The following is a 19,527-nucleotide window of genomic DNA, read 5'->3' on the forward strand; positions in this document are numbered from 1 at the left end:
TCTCACATTTCCTGGTATTACTGGTATCATTCAAGGCGGAAACATTTAAATTATGAAGCTGTATTTCTATGCTACCGTCAATTTTGATTTAAAAAGAAATTTGATCTACGAAATAAAGGACAAATTAATTATTAAAATGATGTAAGAAATGATTGCATATTTCATTGGTACATGTTTATTATTATACTATACCTACAGTCAGCAGAATAAACATATTAGCATAACTACGTAGTTTTATTTGAAATAATGTTCAGGAAAACAAAGCCACTCATATTACATACTAGTAAATCACGCAATCAACCTGTGCAAAAAGTCTATTTGATATGTTAACATATGCATATGAAGTCATCAAAAACAAGGAAACACATTCAAAATGGTTGTCCACTGGAGTGAACGTCTGTAAACTATGCATAGAAAACTTCTGTTAGCTGCTTTTCTCCTAATATTTGAACAAAGCGATGGTCATGAAATAAGCAAAGGTAGGAAATGTATATACATTTTTTCCCTTACAAGTTAAGATGAATTCAACGACCACATACACATATATAAAACCAGGTTCAAACCACCATTTTCTACATTTGAAAATGCGTGTACCAAGTCAGGAATATGACAGTTGTTGTCCATTCGTTTGATCTGTTTTGTCATTGGATTTTGCCATGTGATTAGGGACTTTCTGATTGAATTTTCCTCGGAGTTCAGTATTTTTGTGATTTTACTTTTTAGGGATGGCAACGAGTACTCGCTCGGAAGGCCGACTACTGGTTTAGTACTCGGATATACTCGTTTGCTGTTATAAATCTTGAGATATTTCTCTGCATATTTCCACTCTTTTAGTTCCGTTGAAATATCCCCATGGTAATACTAAATAAAATCAACTAACAACATAGATATGTTTATCCTTACTATTTGTTATAGTAGTACCAGCAACGTCCTTACCTTACGAGGGAATGTTTTCATGTGCACTACTTGAAAAAAAAAGTAAGTCAAACAGTCTTTCGTCTGAAACTGTTGACCAGTCATATTTCTTAACAAGAACAGAGTGACTTGCGGTGAAACCTACGCAACTGATAAGAGACATTTTTAACGGTGTTTAAACACGGATCAACACTGTCATGGATTAATAATTAACTCATTACAAGCCGTAAAACTTACATTTGTTCGTTAATCAAGACTTCTATGTAAACGTGATTGGTATGAGATGTATATCTTAATTAATTTTATTACTTTTTGTTTGAAACTTAACTATAATTGTTTAATTTACAATTTAAAGATATACGAAAGTAGGAGAGCGACATTCACACCCAAAAGTCGAAAATAAACTAACAACGTTATGACTAAAAAAAAAATAAAAAAATAAGACAAACGATAGTGCATAAAACAAAACACAGAAAAAGTAAGACTGAGCGACACGAAAAAGCGCAAGTAATTTGAAGTCCAATATTGTTGTTGACAAATTAATGGACAAGTCGTATTATAAAAAAATACCAACTCCGCAGGAACAGATGGTACAAATGTAATCTTCTTTGTCGGACTTTTCATGCAAATATTTTTGATTTTATTGAAAATTGGATCATATATGTCTCTGGGTTCATGAACACGTACACAAAAAATAATTGCTATTATGATAGGTTGATGTAGAAACAGCGGTCGGTAATTCATTGTTTTTTAATTGACACAAAACAAAACAGAGGAGCCAGCTATCATGGTTGTAGTACATTTGTCTTATGTTTATGAAAGGTAATACCAAAATCACTGCATTCCACCTAAAATTTAAACTTTTCAATAGACGTTTAATATTCATCCGAGTATTCGCGAGTACTCGAGTATTAGGACCGAGTATCCGAGTATTAAATTTCAGATCTTTTGACATCCCTACTTTTTATATATACAATATTTCCAATTACATACTACTAAGTGAATTATCAGGTACACCGTACAAGCACACAATGAAAATACCTTGTACTATCTTATTGAATATTCAAAATCCGTGATTTTCTCGTCAATATTAAGTCTTAAATACAGAAGCAATACGAGTTTAAAATGTTTTCTATGACAGTTTGTATAAACGGTTTCTGCAGGCTTAATATAACATCGACAATATTTGAACCATTCGTCTATTTAATCTGTTTTGGAATTATTATATGTGAAACAAGATAGCTTCGATGTTTAATGCAATAAAGAAAAAAAAACAACATATTTTTGTTGTTGAACAAGGACAAAGTTAACGTCTAAAACACAAGTTTTTCAATTTATTGAAGATGAACGTGTTGCGGAAGTATCCGACAAAGTAGCTAAACGTATCACCAAAAGAACGAGCCCCTGTGAAGGTAACGTGTTACTGTATTGAAAATTAACTGATGCAATTACTTACTTAATCATATAAATACATAACAATGTATTTTTAACATACCAATTAGTGTTATGAAAATAGTGGTTTTATTTATAGATTCATTTTATGTTTCGCTAGTCAAATTAGTTTCCTCATCGATGCTGATTAGAAATGCTTGTAGCTTGTCGTACATTTCGTAGCTGAGTTTATTTGGTTTCTGGCAAAATAGAGTTTCATCTATCTCGATGAGTCCATCGGGTAACAGAATACTGAGCTGATTCAAAATCTTCTGTGTCTGTCCAAATATGGTGAATCTCTAGTATCTGAAAAATGATAATTTCAGTGCTGCTGGACAAAAGTTGACACGTGCATTAGATCGTGCTGAAAGTTGACAATAAATTTGATTTTATGAGGATCTTTTCGATCTTTTTCTAGAGCTTTAAAATTTGTTGGAAGCTTCTATGATATTTGTTTTTTTGTTTTGTATTTTGAAGGCAATTGTTATCTTGTGAGTTTTTCCAAACGGTTGTTGCGTTTGGATTAGGCTTTCGACTTATAACTTGACTGTAAGAATGATCCCGGAGCAGTGATTTGTATGACAATTTCTGATCGTGTTCTTTTTTTGTCAATTTTGGTCACTTTACGGTGTTTCATAATCAATGCGTACTGCTGTTTTATTTTTCTGTATACGAAAACCATCGTCACTACATTTTAAGCATAATAACATTTTGTAATGATTTTAATATTTTAAACATTTGCATATCGGCGAGCGCAAATGACGTCCTTCAATCCATTGACCCGCCTATGTTTTGTCTGTTACAGTCCTTAGATGGTGTAAACTTCCAACTAACACCATACATCTTTACACCATACACCATTACACCATACACCTTGTTCCATTACACCATACACGTTACACCTTTGCACCATACACCTTACACATTACACCATACACCATTCCCCATTCTATCTACACGATCCGAAATTACCCGTAATGCAATTAAATTTCAAATATTAAGATTATTATTATTGTGTATGTTTACAATTCGAAAAATTAAAATAAAAAGAACTTCGTTTTCAACCAATGAAATGTCGTACACCGTTCATTCACACCATTCCCAATCGCACGTTACACAATCACACCATTCCTCATACACCATTACACCATACACCATAGCACTATACACCTTACACTATTGCACCATATGCCATGCACCATTAAACCATACACGATTTTTTGGGAAGTTTACACCATCCAAGGGCTGTAATTTGTCAATATTATTTTCTTAAATATGTTCGTCCGTACTTACTCGTGCCCTCACAAACTCTCATGGAGTTTGGTTGTGTTCTGGTATAAGCATAAAATACCAAATGTTTACCATTAGACCGCCGGCAACAGTATCTATCCGAGGGTTTAAAAATATGTACCTGTTATATTGAAAGTTTTGTGCGGGTACTGTTCTCTACATGTCAACCGTTGACTTACTTTTATTGTTTTACGATGTTTATATTCATGTGCGCTTTCAAATTGGTTATTTATCCATTCGTGTCAAGTCCGATATACATTTTTTTGTTTGTTGGCATCTCTGTTTGATTTAGGGAAAACGGTACTATTTATTCTGCCATAGGCGACAACATTAACATTTTCTAAATTTACCACTTTTTATGATAAAAACCTGGATAAAACAGTTATGTGTGGTGTTAGTACTTTATTATTCTGTTTTAAAAAATAAAGACAAATAGTATCATAACCAATTTCCAACGGACCTTGTTTATGTTATCCATCCCCACCGTCATTTTGCACTAAATTTATGAAATTTTGGAAGTCTTTTCGAATAATTCTCTAGAAAATATTTCAATACGTTACAAAATTGATATTGTAAATATACACACTGCAGTTATTCATAGATAAATAAAAAATATATTTTCCCATTACATCCAATCACAGCGCTCATAATTTGACTTTCTTCACCTTCCTTGAATCGGGTACACAAAAGGCCAACATAATGCTGGGAAAATGTAATAGTACCGTTTTCCCTTCATGTGTATGCTTGTTGGAATGTTTTGATCAGTTATGATATATTTAAACCTTTTTAGCTGCTTGATCCCATTTATTGTTGTCATATTTTACTATTATGTCTCTCTAGTTTTCACACCCGGGTTTGTGAATATAACGGAAATTAATTAACTGTCATAAAATTTGTTTTCGGAAAATGCCTGTACAAGGTCAGGATTATGACTGTTGTTTTCATTTGATTTGTTGATTAATAACGTTTGACTTTGTAAGTTTTAACGATATTCGATCTTTTTGAAATACCTTTGAGTTATTTATTTTTCATATTCATCTATTTTTGTGAAGATATTCTTCTTAATTCAGTTGCCATCAAAAGTCTGTTTTTTTTTGGAGAAACACATATTCGGTGCTGCTTTAATCATGTCTTTATTTTGCAGTGATGAGGATTATATGATGTAACCATATGTATAATAGTAGTTTCCTTACTGATTTATTTTTATAATGAGCAAAGATGCTCAGTTTATATTTATAATCCTGATTTAAAATGATTTCTTGCAATTTGACTCGCTGATATTGTCCTAATAGTTATCAAAGGTAACAGGATTATAATTGTATACACCAGACGCGCGTTTCGTCTACATAAGACTCATCAGTGACGCTCATACCGAAAGAGTTAAAAAGCCAAACAAGTACAAAGTTGAAGAGCATTGATTCAGTGTATATTTTTATTAACTCATTCGAATTATCTCGCTTATACCATACATACTGTTGACTTAATACTAAACAAATACTTTCATCATGTTTTTTAAAACGGAATTCATCATGGAAAAGAAAACAAAATCAAGAAGTGATGAGGTGCAAAAAAATCAGGATTAATTAGTTGCACAGTGCGCAATTGTCCTAATACGAAATTTATCATGAAAAAAACAACCATAAATACGTTTTGTGATAACAAAATCATTATTTATTCGTAACACAGTGAATAATTGTAGTAATACGAAATTTATCGGATGGTTAATTGTTTAAAGTGTAATTTCTGATTACATGACTTACTAGAAAATGACTTTTTAGAGGAAAAGAAGTTATGTGTATGCTGGCAAAATATCCTACCAACAGCCAGTAACTACATGCATTATTTAGCATGTTGGAAAATCGTCTACATTATGCATACGTGAAACGTATACAAAATAATATAAGACGGAATTCTGTTTTCTATTTGCTGATTTTTTTTTTGTGTCATTGGTGTTTGTATCTTACTTTTGAAAGAACAGTGAGTGATTATTGTTAATGATACAGTAAAAAAGAAAAAAACATGCTATCCGTATTAAAAGCAATTATCTGTAATGACCAAAATTAGCTGGAAATGCATGGTTGCATATTTTTTTAATTCAACATGAATTTGAAGGACCTCCTAATATATGTTGAAAAACGTAACTTTGATTCATTTAAATGTTTTGGTTACCATGGATACGGCATGCAAATTTTCCTTACTCCACATTTCCTGTGAAAATATAGCTAACATACTACAAAGATGTATTTTGATGCTTTCTCTAATAAATAAATCTCCATTACTGGTTCCATTTATCAGAGTGATATCCAAATAATTCTTAGATTTGGAGAAAGAAAACTTTATGCAAACAAAATAAGTTTGTTGTCCCATGAAACTTAGTAATATGACCTAGATTCGGTCCAGCTCACCTATTTTTGAACACAAAAAACAATATTTTGTCAAAATCAGAAGAATTAATTCTTTTTCCCATTTGGAAGAAAAAATATAAAACTACATATTTCAAACCAAAAATTGGTGGGGTCTATGCTTATGTAGAAACATTGGCCTATTCGGCTCAGTCATTATCACTATCTTAGTCAATACCACAGTCCTGTGGGCAGTCCATATATCACGATAATGACCAGTTTTCAAGAACTATTATATAAGTAGCATACTTTTTAAGGGACATATTGTATTACATTAATTACACAGATACATATTTTACTGTTTTTAAGAATCCAAAATTTGATTGTATAACAAGTCTAATGCATGGGCTGTCTTTATAAATTACACTCATGAAGGCGTTATTTAATTTACACCAAATATTTTGTTTTGTCGCATTGTATGTCAGGGGGAGCATTTTGAAAACATTTCAAGTAAACAACATGATAAATGCAGGATATAAAACTAGGTCCTTAGACATTTTGTTGTAAATATAACTATATGGACGTTGAATTGTGTCAAATTACAGGTACATACATGTAAATAGAATAAAACATATTTTTATTCAAAAGAGACTTTTTACAATAACAGTCACCATGTTAACAAAAACACAGTTATTGATTGCATATAAAAAAATATTCGTCTGGATCAGTCATTGTAACAATAATGAAGCACTATACACTGATAGGTTTTTAATAAGAGATTTTTTATAATTATGTTTTCAGTTCTCTAATAAATTAATGATAACATAAAAAACTTAAAGACAGCAATGCTTTCCACATAAGTTCAATTAAAGTGTGGATGACAGCCATCACAGACAACTCTACGGCCTTCAAAACCCTATTCCTCAACATGAACAATATGTAACAACCCAATTATGAGAAAACTAACGGAAACTAACTCAAAATAGACAATGTCCATCTTGATACCCCAAAGATGTGAACACTATATAATTTTAAACCTTAGTGACGATAAGATGGAAAAGTTTAATATTAAAGATTAAGTACTATGAACTTACTTAGTTACAAAGGAGGATAAAAAATCTTATTCACGATGTAGCAATGAATATTTTAAACTTTTCTAATATATTTTAACTGTAAAAAGTAAAATCATAAAAATACTGAACTCCGGGGAAAATGTAAAACGGAAAGTCCCTAATCAAATGACAAAATCAAATGATAAAACACATCAAACGAATGGACAACTGTCATATTCCTGACTTGGTACAGGCATACTCAAAAGTAGAAAATAGCACAAATGTAGTTTTGTTCATGGCGCAATTGAAATAAAAAAATTGTGGCACAAATTAAAGGTTGTAAAAATTGGCACCAATGAAATGCGTTCAATTTGACACATAAAAACTACCCAGTTTATTTTATTCATTGTATATCATTCTTATATTCATTAATATTAAATACTTAACTAAATAAATATCTGCTGGACCTATTTGAATACTTTTTTTACTGAAACATTCACTATAATCCTAAAAAAATATCAAATTGATTATAAAACCAACTTATTTTGAAACTACTTATTAATTAAAATAACTGTTTGGCTATTATCAAAATGGCCTTATTCAAAACAAGTCGATTGCTACTTTAATGCTACATCTATGGAGGAAATCGACTTGTCTCATAGGATTGACTACTAATGTCGAATTCATTCCGTTATTTTTCGTAGTTCTATCTATAAAATAACTACTCGTTTCCACTGTTTAGCACACATCAGGATGTTTTGTACACGAACATACACAATACAGCTACTGATAATGTCGGTCCGCTAGGACACCTGTTCGTATTTCCAGGTAATACCTAATTAGATAGAAAATATAGCCAAAGTTTGCATGGACAATTTCATGATAAAAGCCGAAACACGCAGAAAAAGTGGTACAACAACTGGCACTGAAGGACAACAACTCCTTTAAAGAGTCGATTAACGACTTCGATCATTTGATATATATGTAGAAAAGTTGTTTTTCAGAGACTTCCTTTTGTTTATAGTTTTCAATATGATAGATAAAAACTAACACAAATGGTAAAACTCATCCATTCAGGGCTATAAGTCGTCTCACTAGTAGGTTGAATATATATTGTGACATTTCACTTTAAAATTTTAATTAATCTTTAAAAGTTGTTTCGCCGTTCTCGCATTTCAATTCGTGCTTTGACAGTCATTTAGGTAGCCAGATAGAATCATCGATCACATCTTAAAAACTAGATACACCAAAATATTCTATTTGCCAAGTTTAATGCACATCATACTGAACAAGTTTACAACTTTATAAACAGCTTATCAAACAACAAAACAATGCACCTTTTGATATTAGTATATATATAGGACATATTGGGAGAAAGACTATCATTTATTTTTAATTTTTTTGACATATTTACATATTTTGTTTGTTCGTTTTATTCACACATCTTTGTCAATATAATGTAATTTTATGCAACTGTCATACAAGTAAGATGTTTAGCTAGCTATACTGTGGATTCAGTATTATTCGTTGGATACTAATTTTCGTAGATTTCATGGGTACAAGGGAACCACAAAATTAAATGTTCAACGAATGACACATTTACTATCCACTTGTTTGTAGACTTCGGCAAAGACATGAAATTATATATACACAAACATGCAAGTTTTTCCTAATCCACGAAAATTGGTACCAACGAAAATAAATGAATCCACAGAAATCCGTGTTTTATCAACTGTTTCTATATAAGAAAATACTTATACAAAGTCAGGAATATGACAATTGTTTTCCATTCGTTTGATGTATTGAGCTTTTGATTTAGCCATTTGCTTAGGTAATTTCCGTTCAGAATTTTCCTCAGCGATCAGTAGTTTTGTTATTTTACTTTTTATCGTATTCTTCATTATGTAATTTATAATTCAGATTTGGGTTTCCGACCATCTGATTGTGGTGATTTGAAGAAGTCAAAATACAAAAGTGGGATCTATAAAATTTATCCTGATAGAAGTACTGGTTTTTACGTCTATTGTGATATGCGAAATTATGGAGGTGGTTGGACGGTTTGTATGATATAAAACATCATATACATCATATACATATTGATATGTTTTAGCCCGCTTAGAAATTACATAAAACATATTGGCACCATTTATTTGAATATGTAATAATTCTAAATACATAAACTTTATTTGTTTGGTTTCTGAAACAGGCATGAACATGTTTATATTGTCGACCATTTGGTCATCTTGGACAGGAAGATTTTCCATGGCCCCGCGAAAATGTAACGTCACTTGTTTACCCATTTGTTTCCTGCATTTTGTGTTCCAGAATATTCGTTTTAATTCTTTTTAAAGCATTTTGTTTTCAATATATGTGCTTACCAGGCTAAGTTATTCATTTTCAATTCTCCACCATCTCCAAGAAACCATAGTAAAATATAGTTTCTACCTTACTGAATTATCACTTTGCATGTTTTTACAATAAAGACTAACACAAAAAATCTGAGATAAGCATAAACTATTGCAGTGTCAAAATGTAAATAATAATACCCACAGGCCGTATGACCATATAGTTTTCAAAAAAAAACTTACTAAGGTTTTAAATTGATGTCTTTTAAAAATAAGTTTATTCAAAGTATCAATGACTTGAAATAACAGTGCTCTTATGTAAGTTTACGGGCTTTATAAACAACACAACTTATAAATTAATATGTAACATCCCGGTTTTTTTTTAACATTTTACAGGGATATCCAAAATGTTAAACCATATCTATATGTCTATAAAATAACTTAGTAAACGTTTTTCACAATTTATGTTTTCGACATCCATGACCTGATAATTTTCGAGTTATGCATTAATTTAAGAGTTATAGTTGGTTCATGATCGTACGTGTGACTTAAAGAAAGGAATAAATTATAATATGTAAACAATAAATATATGTGCAGTGGTATTGGATCTGGTACTTTTGTTTACATAGTTGAAGACTTTTTTGAATCACTGAATGGTTTTAATCATTAGTGCTTTTTGCAGAGTAGAGAACAATATAATAAAGATATAATTACGATAAATTTGTAACAATATTTACAAAGAATTGAATTTGTAGAGAATCAAGTTGTGTAAAATCAGGATTGTTTATTCCTTGAAGCCCCACAGTGTCACAGAGAGCCCTTGTGAGTTTCCTTCGTTGCAAAAAATCTGATATTGTTAATGTGTTCAAAAATCAAATCACATATGTGATAAAGTTCAAGATTCAAAAAGGTTCATCATACATATCCAAGTTAACGATATGAATGGAAGGATTTTAAGAAAATGATACTATTACTGTATACAAGAAATACATTGCGCGTATTCAAAACTACGCATTTTTGATTACGACTTTTTTTTTGAAGCTGTTAAAATAAGTATACATATAAATATAGACTGACCTCAGGTATTTATTCAACTTATTTAAACATTTTGTGCTTCAAACATTGAAATAATTCAGATTACTTGTTAGTGGCCTTTATGTCCCTTGATGTTTTTTCATTATTGCTCGTATAGGTTGTGAAAATATCACAAACACGTTAGTCGAGTCAAACTAAGATTTAACCTCAAACTAATTGCAACAGAAAATTTTTGAGTTCTAAACTATAGCATTATGCCTTTAATGTACACAGAAAAAGGTCCCATAAAATTTAACTTAATGAAAACTCAAAATCAGCATTTTTAATTTCCTATGGAAATTAACACTGGAAGGGTAGATAACTTCACAAAAATGAGTCGTTTTTGGTTGATTTTCTTGAAATTTATGTAAAGTATGATATTTTGATGGGGTTATAAGTTGACATTTGACTAAATTATATATTCGTCTGCTCATGAAATGTACAAAACCGAACTGTTATGGGTAGTTTTATTTTTTGTTGTGCATTTTTCATTAAAGAAATTGCAAATTCGAAGCTTTGTGACCATTTTGAAAAAATAATGTGAAAATTTGGTATTGTTTATATCTGTATATTATATTTTTTCAGCATCTTACATGTCTAAAGAAACTTTAAACCACAAAAAGAATAATACATGCTTAATTATTTTTTTTTATTAAATTTGAGATTCTTTACCTTGACATGTTGAAAAAATAAATAAATGGTCAACTAATGAATTACGAAATCTAGATTATAGCTTGATAAAAGATATAAAAACACCTTTAGAGTTGTTTGTTATACCCTAAAGACCGATAAAAAATCAAGAATCAATACGTATACATTCTGATGATTAGAAGCGGTAAAGTTATAATTTTGTATCAATTTTTATTGATATTTCTGCCTTTTTTGCAAGAGTCATCTCCCTTTTTAATGCAAATCTCCATAGGAATTTTAAATGGTGATTTTTTTAGTCTTCCTCAAATAAGATTTTATTGGACTTTTTTCTGTGTATATTTGAGGTATAATGCTAAAGATTAAAACTTAAAAATCTTCTGTTGCAATTACTTTCAGGTTAGGGCAAATTTATGCTAGATTGACTGGACTAGTTTAACAACGAGGGTATTAACTCGTTGAATAGATAAACTGCTGAATTTCATAGCCGGCGTTTAATACGAATAAAAGGACATGTCGACGAGAATGTCGCCAATAAAAGGACATGTCGACGAGAATGTCGCCAATAAAAGGACATGTCGACGAGAATGTCGCCAATAAAAGGACATGTCGACGAGAATGTCGCCCAAATACGCAACGAGCTACAAGTTTAGATTGCCGATTTGGATCTTAATACTTATAAATGTCATTCATTTCATTAACGACACATAACATATATAGAATTTGTCGATAGAGATAATTTACGATATATTAGCGGAATCAATTACTATTGTCCTAATGTCATAACAACAATTAAACTAATTGCCGTGTTTGTAGAAATATGAGCAACACGACGGCTGCCATATGTGGAACAAGATCTGCTTAGGCTTTCGGTGAACCTCATATTCCTCCCAGTTTTTGGTTGGTTTCCTGTTTCTCAGTCTTTAATTCTCTATGTTGTGTTCTTATTACTGCTGTTAGTCTCTTGTTCTGTTTTTTAGCCATTGCGTTGTCCGTTAATGTTCGACTTAAAAGTTGGAATGTCCCTTTGGTAACTTCGCCTCTCCCTTTTCATCTCTGAAATTCATATCGGTTGACTTTAATATCATACTTCCACAGGTATTTCAACGAAGAACAAATGGTTATGTTGGCTTCTACAGAGACTGGAGGGCGTATAACGAAGGTTTTGGAAATCTAAAAGCAGATTTCTGGTTGGGTAAGGATATATCTAACATATTTTGGCTTGCCATTGACATATAATTGATTTTATAAATATTTTATTATTTACACATTTTAACAATGCTTGAATATTTTGAGTGGTTATTGACACATTTAGGCTCTTAAGGTTTCCCAAAATACAAATATAAATAGGGTGTATGCACATAGTGACTACATCATTCATGACTACTAAAGATGTAGGAAATATCATAAATTAAGGAAGCACACAAATACTCTCAGTTAAACTAGCAGATATCACAATAATTAGTCATATTAGTATTTTTCCTACAGGGAATGAATATTTGAGCAAACTCACTCAACAGGGCTATTACATATTGCGGATAGATATGTGGGACTTCCATTATAACCACCGATATGCCATCTACAACACATTTGTTGTGAAGAACGAGATGTCAGGATACAAGCTTGAGGTAGCTAAATATACTGGAAATGCAGGTTAGACAATTCATAATAACTATAATTGAATAGTTAAACAATAGAAAATGACTTCGAAACACATTAACCCCTTTATCATTGGCCAATGGCCCAGTGATGCTGTAAAATATTCCTATAAGAAATTTACACGTATGATTCATTTTAAATCAGCAAAAGTGTATATGCAAGACAATATCCCTGTTCAAGAAAGCTGTAAGTTATTGTCATTTGTAGTTGCCTGTTATAGGCTTTACAGTAATTCAGTACCTGTTTTGATGATATCTTGCTGCTCATGCTAGCATTCTAAAGCATCTGATAGTAACTGTAACTGGTGTCGTCCACAGACTTCATGAGAAAATTATAAATTGTAATTGTAAACAGTAATCGATGGTAAATAACTGTATTTTGATTTGAGGTCGTTGGTTCATGGACATGAGAAGAAGAAAATGGCTAGATCGTGTTTTTAATTTTGACTTTTGCTTATTATCGCTACTTCTGAGAAACAGAATATACAAAATATCTGAACTATATTGTTGACTGTGACATGTTCTAATACATCTATTTTGGTTGAAAGGATACATTGACATTTAATGAGAATGTTCCCAACCTGATATTTAGAATATGCTGTATAATGATATAACTCATTAGTCATATATAATAAAGACCTATGGTCTTTTGATTTGATTTCCTAGCTATATAACCATAAAAATGAGGTCGAGGTCAAAGTTTAATTTGACGTTTTATATCAAAACCTTCGCGACATCTAGTTTTATATTTAAGAATATGTTTAAACAACACTTTATAAGTTTCATGCGTTTGGATCGCTTTTTTGTGGCTTTACATTCTGCAGGAACGAGCAAAGCTGAATATTTATTTTTGTTTATTCTTTACTTTTCTATGTTGTGTCATGTGTACTATTGTTTGTCTGTTCGTCCTTTTCATTTTTAGCCATGGCGTCGTCAGTTTATTTTACGATTCATGAGTTTGACTGTCCCTCTGGTATATTTCGCCCCTCTTTTAAAGTAGCAAATTTTTGCGCCAATTTCATTGAAAAAATATTTGAACTACATATCTTATGACATCAGTAAAGAAATGTTATAAACAGGTAATAGACAGACATTTTCCTAATTTTAACAAAAGTAGATAGTAACCATATTTCGTTGAATACTTAGATTATTTCGAAACACTTAGACACATATACATGTTTATACGTACCGAGATATATAAACTCATCATAGATACCAGAGTTCATTCAAAGTTTTGTAAACAGTTAATTTATAATTATGTATGATAATGCATGCGTGTCAACACAAAATTGCTGACTACTGGTAAATCTTCGGGGTTAAAAACTCCACCAGCAGTGGCATCGACCAAGTGCTTGTAAATAAACTCATCATAGATACTAGGGTTGAATATATTTATTTGTGACAGACGCGCGTTTTGTCTACAAAAGACTCACCAGGGATGCTCGAATTAAAAACAAGTTGAAAAGGTTAAAAAAAGTACGTTTGAAAACAGTTAAAAAAAAAGAAGCAAAATCACAAAAATACTGAACTCCGAGAAAAACTCAGAAATGAAATTCCCTTCCCAAAATTATAAATATGACAATTTCAATGATTATTCATGTCGACACACAAGTTTTGTAATGCCACACATTGTTTTAAACATCTGTAATTACTTCATCTACTTTATATCAGTCAATAGTGCTAATTTTGAAAATAAACAATATTTATACGATTCTTTTAGTGCGACTTTACTGGTTTCTTTTCTTTAATTTTCTTATTAGAATTTGAAATAGTTAATTCATAAGGACTTGACGAAATGTATAATCTATGTTAGATACTCGACAAAATAATGTAAGCACGACACGTTTCCTTGTAATTGATATGTCATTTCAAACTGTTCAAAGTGAACACTGTTTTCCTTACTTTTCTATTCTTATACATTTTATTAATTAAATAAAAAAGAAGGCTCAGCCCATCTAGCTAGAATAGGCTACATATTAAAGTTACATATTTATGCCATTTAGGGGATTCATTAAGCGAACATAATGGATATAGGTTTTCTACATGGGATAGAGATAATGATGTGTCTAGAGCCAACTGTGCTGAGAGGTATAAAGGAGGATGGTGGTATAACAAATGTCATCGCTCCAATCTTAACGGGAAGTATCTGAATGGATACCATAGTAGCTACGCTGATGGTGTTAATTGGTATGACTGGAAAGGATATCACTACTCATTGAAAAGAACACGTATGATGATACGGCGAGTCTAGCAAATTATAATGAATAAAATTAAAAATGTGTATTCTATGTTATCACTTTCATGAATACTTCTTAAATGCAAGCAACGCACATGGAATCGTTTATTCTTTTTCTGGTCGTAGTCATATGTGTGTATATGCTTTTAATTTCAATCAAGTTTGACCTTTAATCACACATTAGATATTGTTAAGTCTGCGTCTACCGTATACTAATTGTTTCAGGGTAGGGGAGGGTTAGGACCCCGCTAACATGTTTAACCTCCGCCACATTCTGTATGTATGTGCCTAACCGGAATCAGGAGCTAGCAATACATTAGTTTGTCTGTTGCTGTGTTTCATATTTGTTTGTCGTTCATTTTTGTCATTTTTTAGGCCGTTGATTTTTCTCGTTTGATTTATTTAACATTTGTGATATCGGGGATTTTATTGCTGACTAGGCAGTTTGGGCTTTGCTTATTGTTAAAGATCGTTCGTTGACCTATAGCTGTTAATTTCTGTGTCATTTTGTCTCTTGTGGAAAGTTGTCTCATTGACAATCACTCATTGGCACTCACACCACATCTTCCTTTATCTATCATCTTCTTTTTTATATGTATATATATATAAGAAGATGTGGTCTGAGTGTCAATGAGACAACTCCATTCAAACAGGAAAATCAACGGTCTAATCTATATAAAAACGGGAAACAACGAGAAACAATAATGAACCACATCAACAAACGACAACTGTTGAACATTCAGTTTCTGGTTTAGTACAGATGATAGAAAAACGCAGCGGATTTAAACGTGTTAATAGGTACCAACCTTTACCCTCACCTGCAACAGTAGTGTAGCATCATAATATATAAAGATACACTATAAAATATCAATTGAAATGGCTTAACTCAATCAAAAGACATATTAACACAAATACAGGTAAATACAAATTTTGTTGTACGGTAAACAGTATAAATAGTTTTTACAAAATAAATTATTTAGTTTTCCATACTACGAGAACAGAAGTAAAAGCGTATATTCATACCAAAGACTTATCAAAGCTGTTATGTATCAAAAGTAGAGAGGCGAAATATTAAACTAAATAAGTAAACATTAAATAACACAAAATCATTACAAATTGTATCAACAGGTCAAATTAACACGAAAGTACAATTAATGATACAATAAATCATGCATCAGAGACTAAATTAAGTAAAAAACGTCCAAGGGATTTATAATTTTAACGTTATAGACAGCATACATACACGGACATGACATGACATGACTTGTACAATGCCAAAAAGAAAAAAATCGACAGACAATAGGATACAAGTAGTCAGAAGTTAACCGCGATATAGAAAATGAACGTGGATGTGTATTTATACAACCTGTTTGAATAAACTCATCATAGATACCAGGACTAAATTTTGTATTTACGCCGGACGCGCGTTTCGTCAAAAAAGACTCATCAGTGACGCTCGAATCCAAGAAAAGTTAAAAATTCCAAATAAAGTACGAAGTTGAAGAGCATTGAGGACCAAAATTCCTAAAAGTTGTGCCAAATACAGCTAAGGTCTTCGACTAAAAAGGGTCAGTCTCAAAAGCTATTGCTGTTCGATATCATATGCAAAAAAAAGCAAAGCGACATCTTGCGAAACCACAAAACAGGGCACGTAACAAATTTGGCGGAAAAAGACAATAGGTCTTTTTACAGAATAGTGGAGATACCTAATAAGTATGAACATAATAATTATTACTATTCTTATTATTTACTAACATTGTTTTCTTCATTATAAGGAACATGAAATTTTATATGAAAAGGAATTAAAATCCTTGTTTGGACACTTTTGAAACATCTTATGATAATGATATGTTCTAAGACCATCACTAGACATGTCTTAGATACTTTTGAAAACCAAGCCAATGTCATTTTGGGACTCTATTCTTGGTTCGCATTTAAGTTTACTCCATTTCTATATAAATAAGCAATTGGATCATTTGAACGCACAAAACTAAACGCCTCAAGTGCCATGATTAGATTGCAAGGTTAAAAACAATATGCGTACACAGTCGGTCAATATATTATTAAGATATACTGCACAACAAGAGAAAATATCTACAATCAAGCAAACATTATGCAGTTACATATTGTGTCTAGATCAAATAATGCCTCTGATGAATATCGATTCCATTTTGACAAACGCTGCATATACTTCAAACATTTGAAATAACTACAGAAAATATTTTCATGATTACCTGCAGAAGTATAAAAGTCATTAACATTCTTTTCTCTTTTTTTTTTTTTTTTTTTTTTGTAAAGATAAACGTTTTCTTTAATAAAGTATGGTTAAATATTTCACATAATACCGCATTACTTACGGAAATATATATTGATACTTCAATCGGATTTCGTTTACAAATATACGATGCAAATGTTTGGACGAATAAATGGGAATAATTTATGCAATTTAAGTTACATCTATAACTCGTGTGTTGTTTCCTTTTTCATGCTTTTTATTGTGATGCTATACTCATTACAGTCTAATTATTTCTGTTTTATCATCTTTTGGTGTTTTGTATGCACGCATAGTTTCAATTTTTAGGCTAAGAGCGATAACTTTTTTGGCAATGAAATATTGTTTTAGAGTCAGATTCCGTTATTTTACATCGCTGAAATTAAACGAAACTGTGTATTCAGTCACCAAATGTCATTGCATAGTTTTTGTCATAACAATAATGCAACAATGTACATAGAGTGCATCATAATGTTTCTATACAGGGTTCAAATATCGTGAATGGTCGGCGCGCATGGGTTCATTCCATTTAAAAAATCATGGCATATTTTCAGTTAGAAATGGCCACAGAATTACACTGGAAATCTGAGATAATGCTCAATAAATAAGTATATATATAGAGATTACTTAGAACCTTCACTAAAATGTTCTCCTGGAAACAATTATTTGGTATAGCAAGTCTGAATGAGATAAAGAAAAACATATTACAAACAGGACATCTCGCCTTCATTTTGATTTGATTTTTTTTTATTGTTCTAGCCGAACCATTTTCATTCAATGGTACCTGCTGAGAAATTCAAACAACAAAGGTACCAACCAATTGATAGTGATTTTTACATACACGTGGTTCCGGTATGCAAGACACAAAAAATGTAAGGTCTTAACAAGAAAAGGTTCCTCTTTTCAATGAATTAGAAATACTTTTACAATATTGAGTTTCAACATTGATAATAGGACAATTATCAGATTTATAATCAAAACATATTAAGACATGTGAAATCATATCAATATTAGTATTCCGGAGGGTACCACCGGGGACTAGCAGTCCACTATTAGATGTTCTAGTTCGGTGATTGTGATTTTAACGTAGAATGTTGTATTCAAAGCGTATTCAAAGCGCGTGATACGTGATTTCGATATATTAGTTAACTTGGAAAAGTACGTCGAAGAGCAGTTTGGAAAGGAAATGTATTAAAATTTGTTTTGTCGTTTAAGGGGAAATTTCTTTTCGTATCTGCTACGCACTGCTATTTATTTTTCGAAAGTTAACAGAGCAATGTTTTTCATGAAAATAAGAACATTTTTGTGACAGTAATTATTCTTTGAGCTAGACTCTGCGCTGAACCATTTTTTATATGTTCTAGTTAACAAGATAACAGTCCACAAGACATATCGTCCTACCCGAACACATTTTTCTGACTCTAAAACTTTCACTTATTTCATTATGATTGTGCTTATCATAGAAGCAGTATTTACCAATTTTCATGTTTATAATTTAATTCAGTGGCTGACGGACACTCGTGCTCCCACTCTCACGGTGAATAGGTTACCTCGAAACTACTGCATTGGTAAGTTTTAAGCTGTATTCATACATGTATTTAACATGGAAGTTTTGCGTCACACGTTATGAACATATGGTTACTTGTCCTATATTTACAATTCATGCAGGATATTTTTTCTAGCAACCGTTTTGGTCCAAATATGTCACAATTGTCTTGGATATACACAGGTTGCATGTTGTTCAAATGTATATATTTAATAGAAATCGTTACGGTATGTCATGAGTTTTGTGAATATACTTCTCAGTCTGTCTTGGGTTACTTTTATTCGCTTGATAAAAAAAATTAGACATCGTGCTACTGCATTTCTATATTGATTTATTTAGTTAGTTTGCTTAACGTACAGTTGCAAATGGTTTATGCATAGTCAGGATGAGAATAAGTATGCATATAATAGTTAAGCCCTGTGGTAAACGCTGTCCGGGATGAGAATTGGGGAAATTTTGACTGCCACTGAAAATGACATAATGGGTAGAGACATTTTACCTTACAACAAGGCCACCTACATACTCTTCAAAGAGTTTTTGCTAAAGTTCTTAACGCGAAGAGCCATAATACTCTCTATACACAAAAGATTCTCATTCTGACTGGACAAGTTTGTGTACCTCTTCGTTCGGTTTATCCAAACAGACGCCCTAATATAGCAAGGGTTTGACTGCCGGTCGGAGGAAGATCAAAGTGGCCATATTACTATTTCCGAATGTA

The 19,527-nt window shown here is 31.6% G+C and overlaps 1 protein-coding gene across 1 annotated transcript; it reads left to right on the plus strand.

Moving 5' to 3' along the window:
* The first annotated feature begins 342 nt into the window (after window positions 1–342).
* Window positions 343–15,036, plus strand: LOC139510505 (techylectin-5A-like). Its single transcript, XM_071297081.1, has 6 exons — window positions 343–479; window positions 2,259–2,327; window positions 8,951–9,087; window positions 12,196–12,292; window positions 12,586–12,750; window positions 14,759–15,036. Exons 1-6 carry the CDS (start codon window positions 407–409, stop codon window positions 15,004–15,006), a joined length of 789 nt encoding a protein of 262 aa, XP_071153182.1. The 5' UTR covers window positions 343–406; the 3' UTR covers window positions 15,007–15,036.
* The last annotated feature ends 4,491 nt before the right edge of the window (window positions 15,037–19,527 follow it).

This window comes from Mytilus edulis, chromosome 2 (genome assembly GCF_963676685.1).
Source record: "Mytilus edulis chromosome 2, xbMytEdul2.2, whole genome shotgun sequence".
NCBI classification, from domain to species: domain Eukaryota; kingdom Metazoa; phylum Mollusca; class Bivalvia; order Mytilida; family Mytilidae; genus Mytilus; species Mytilus edulis.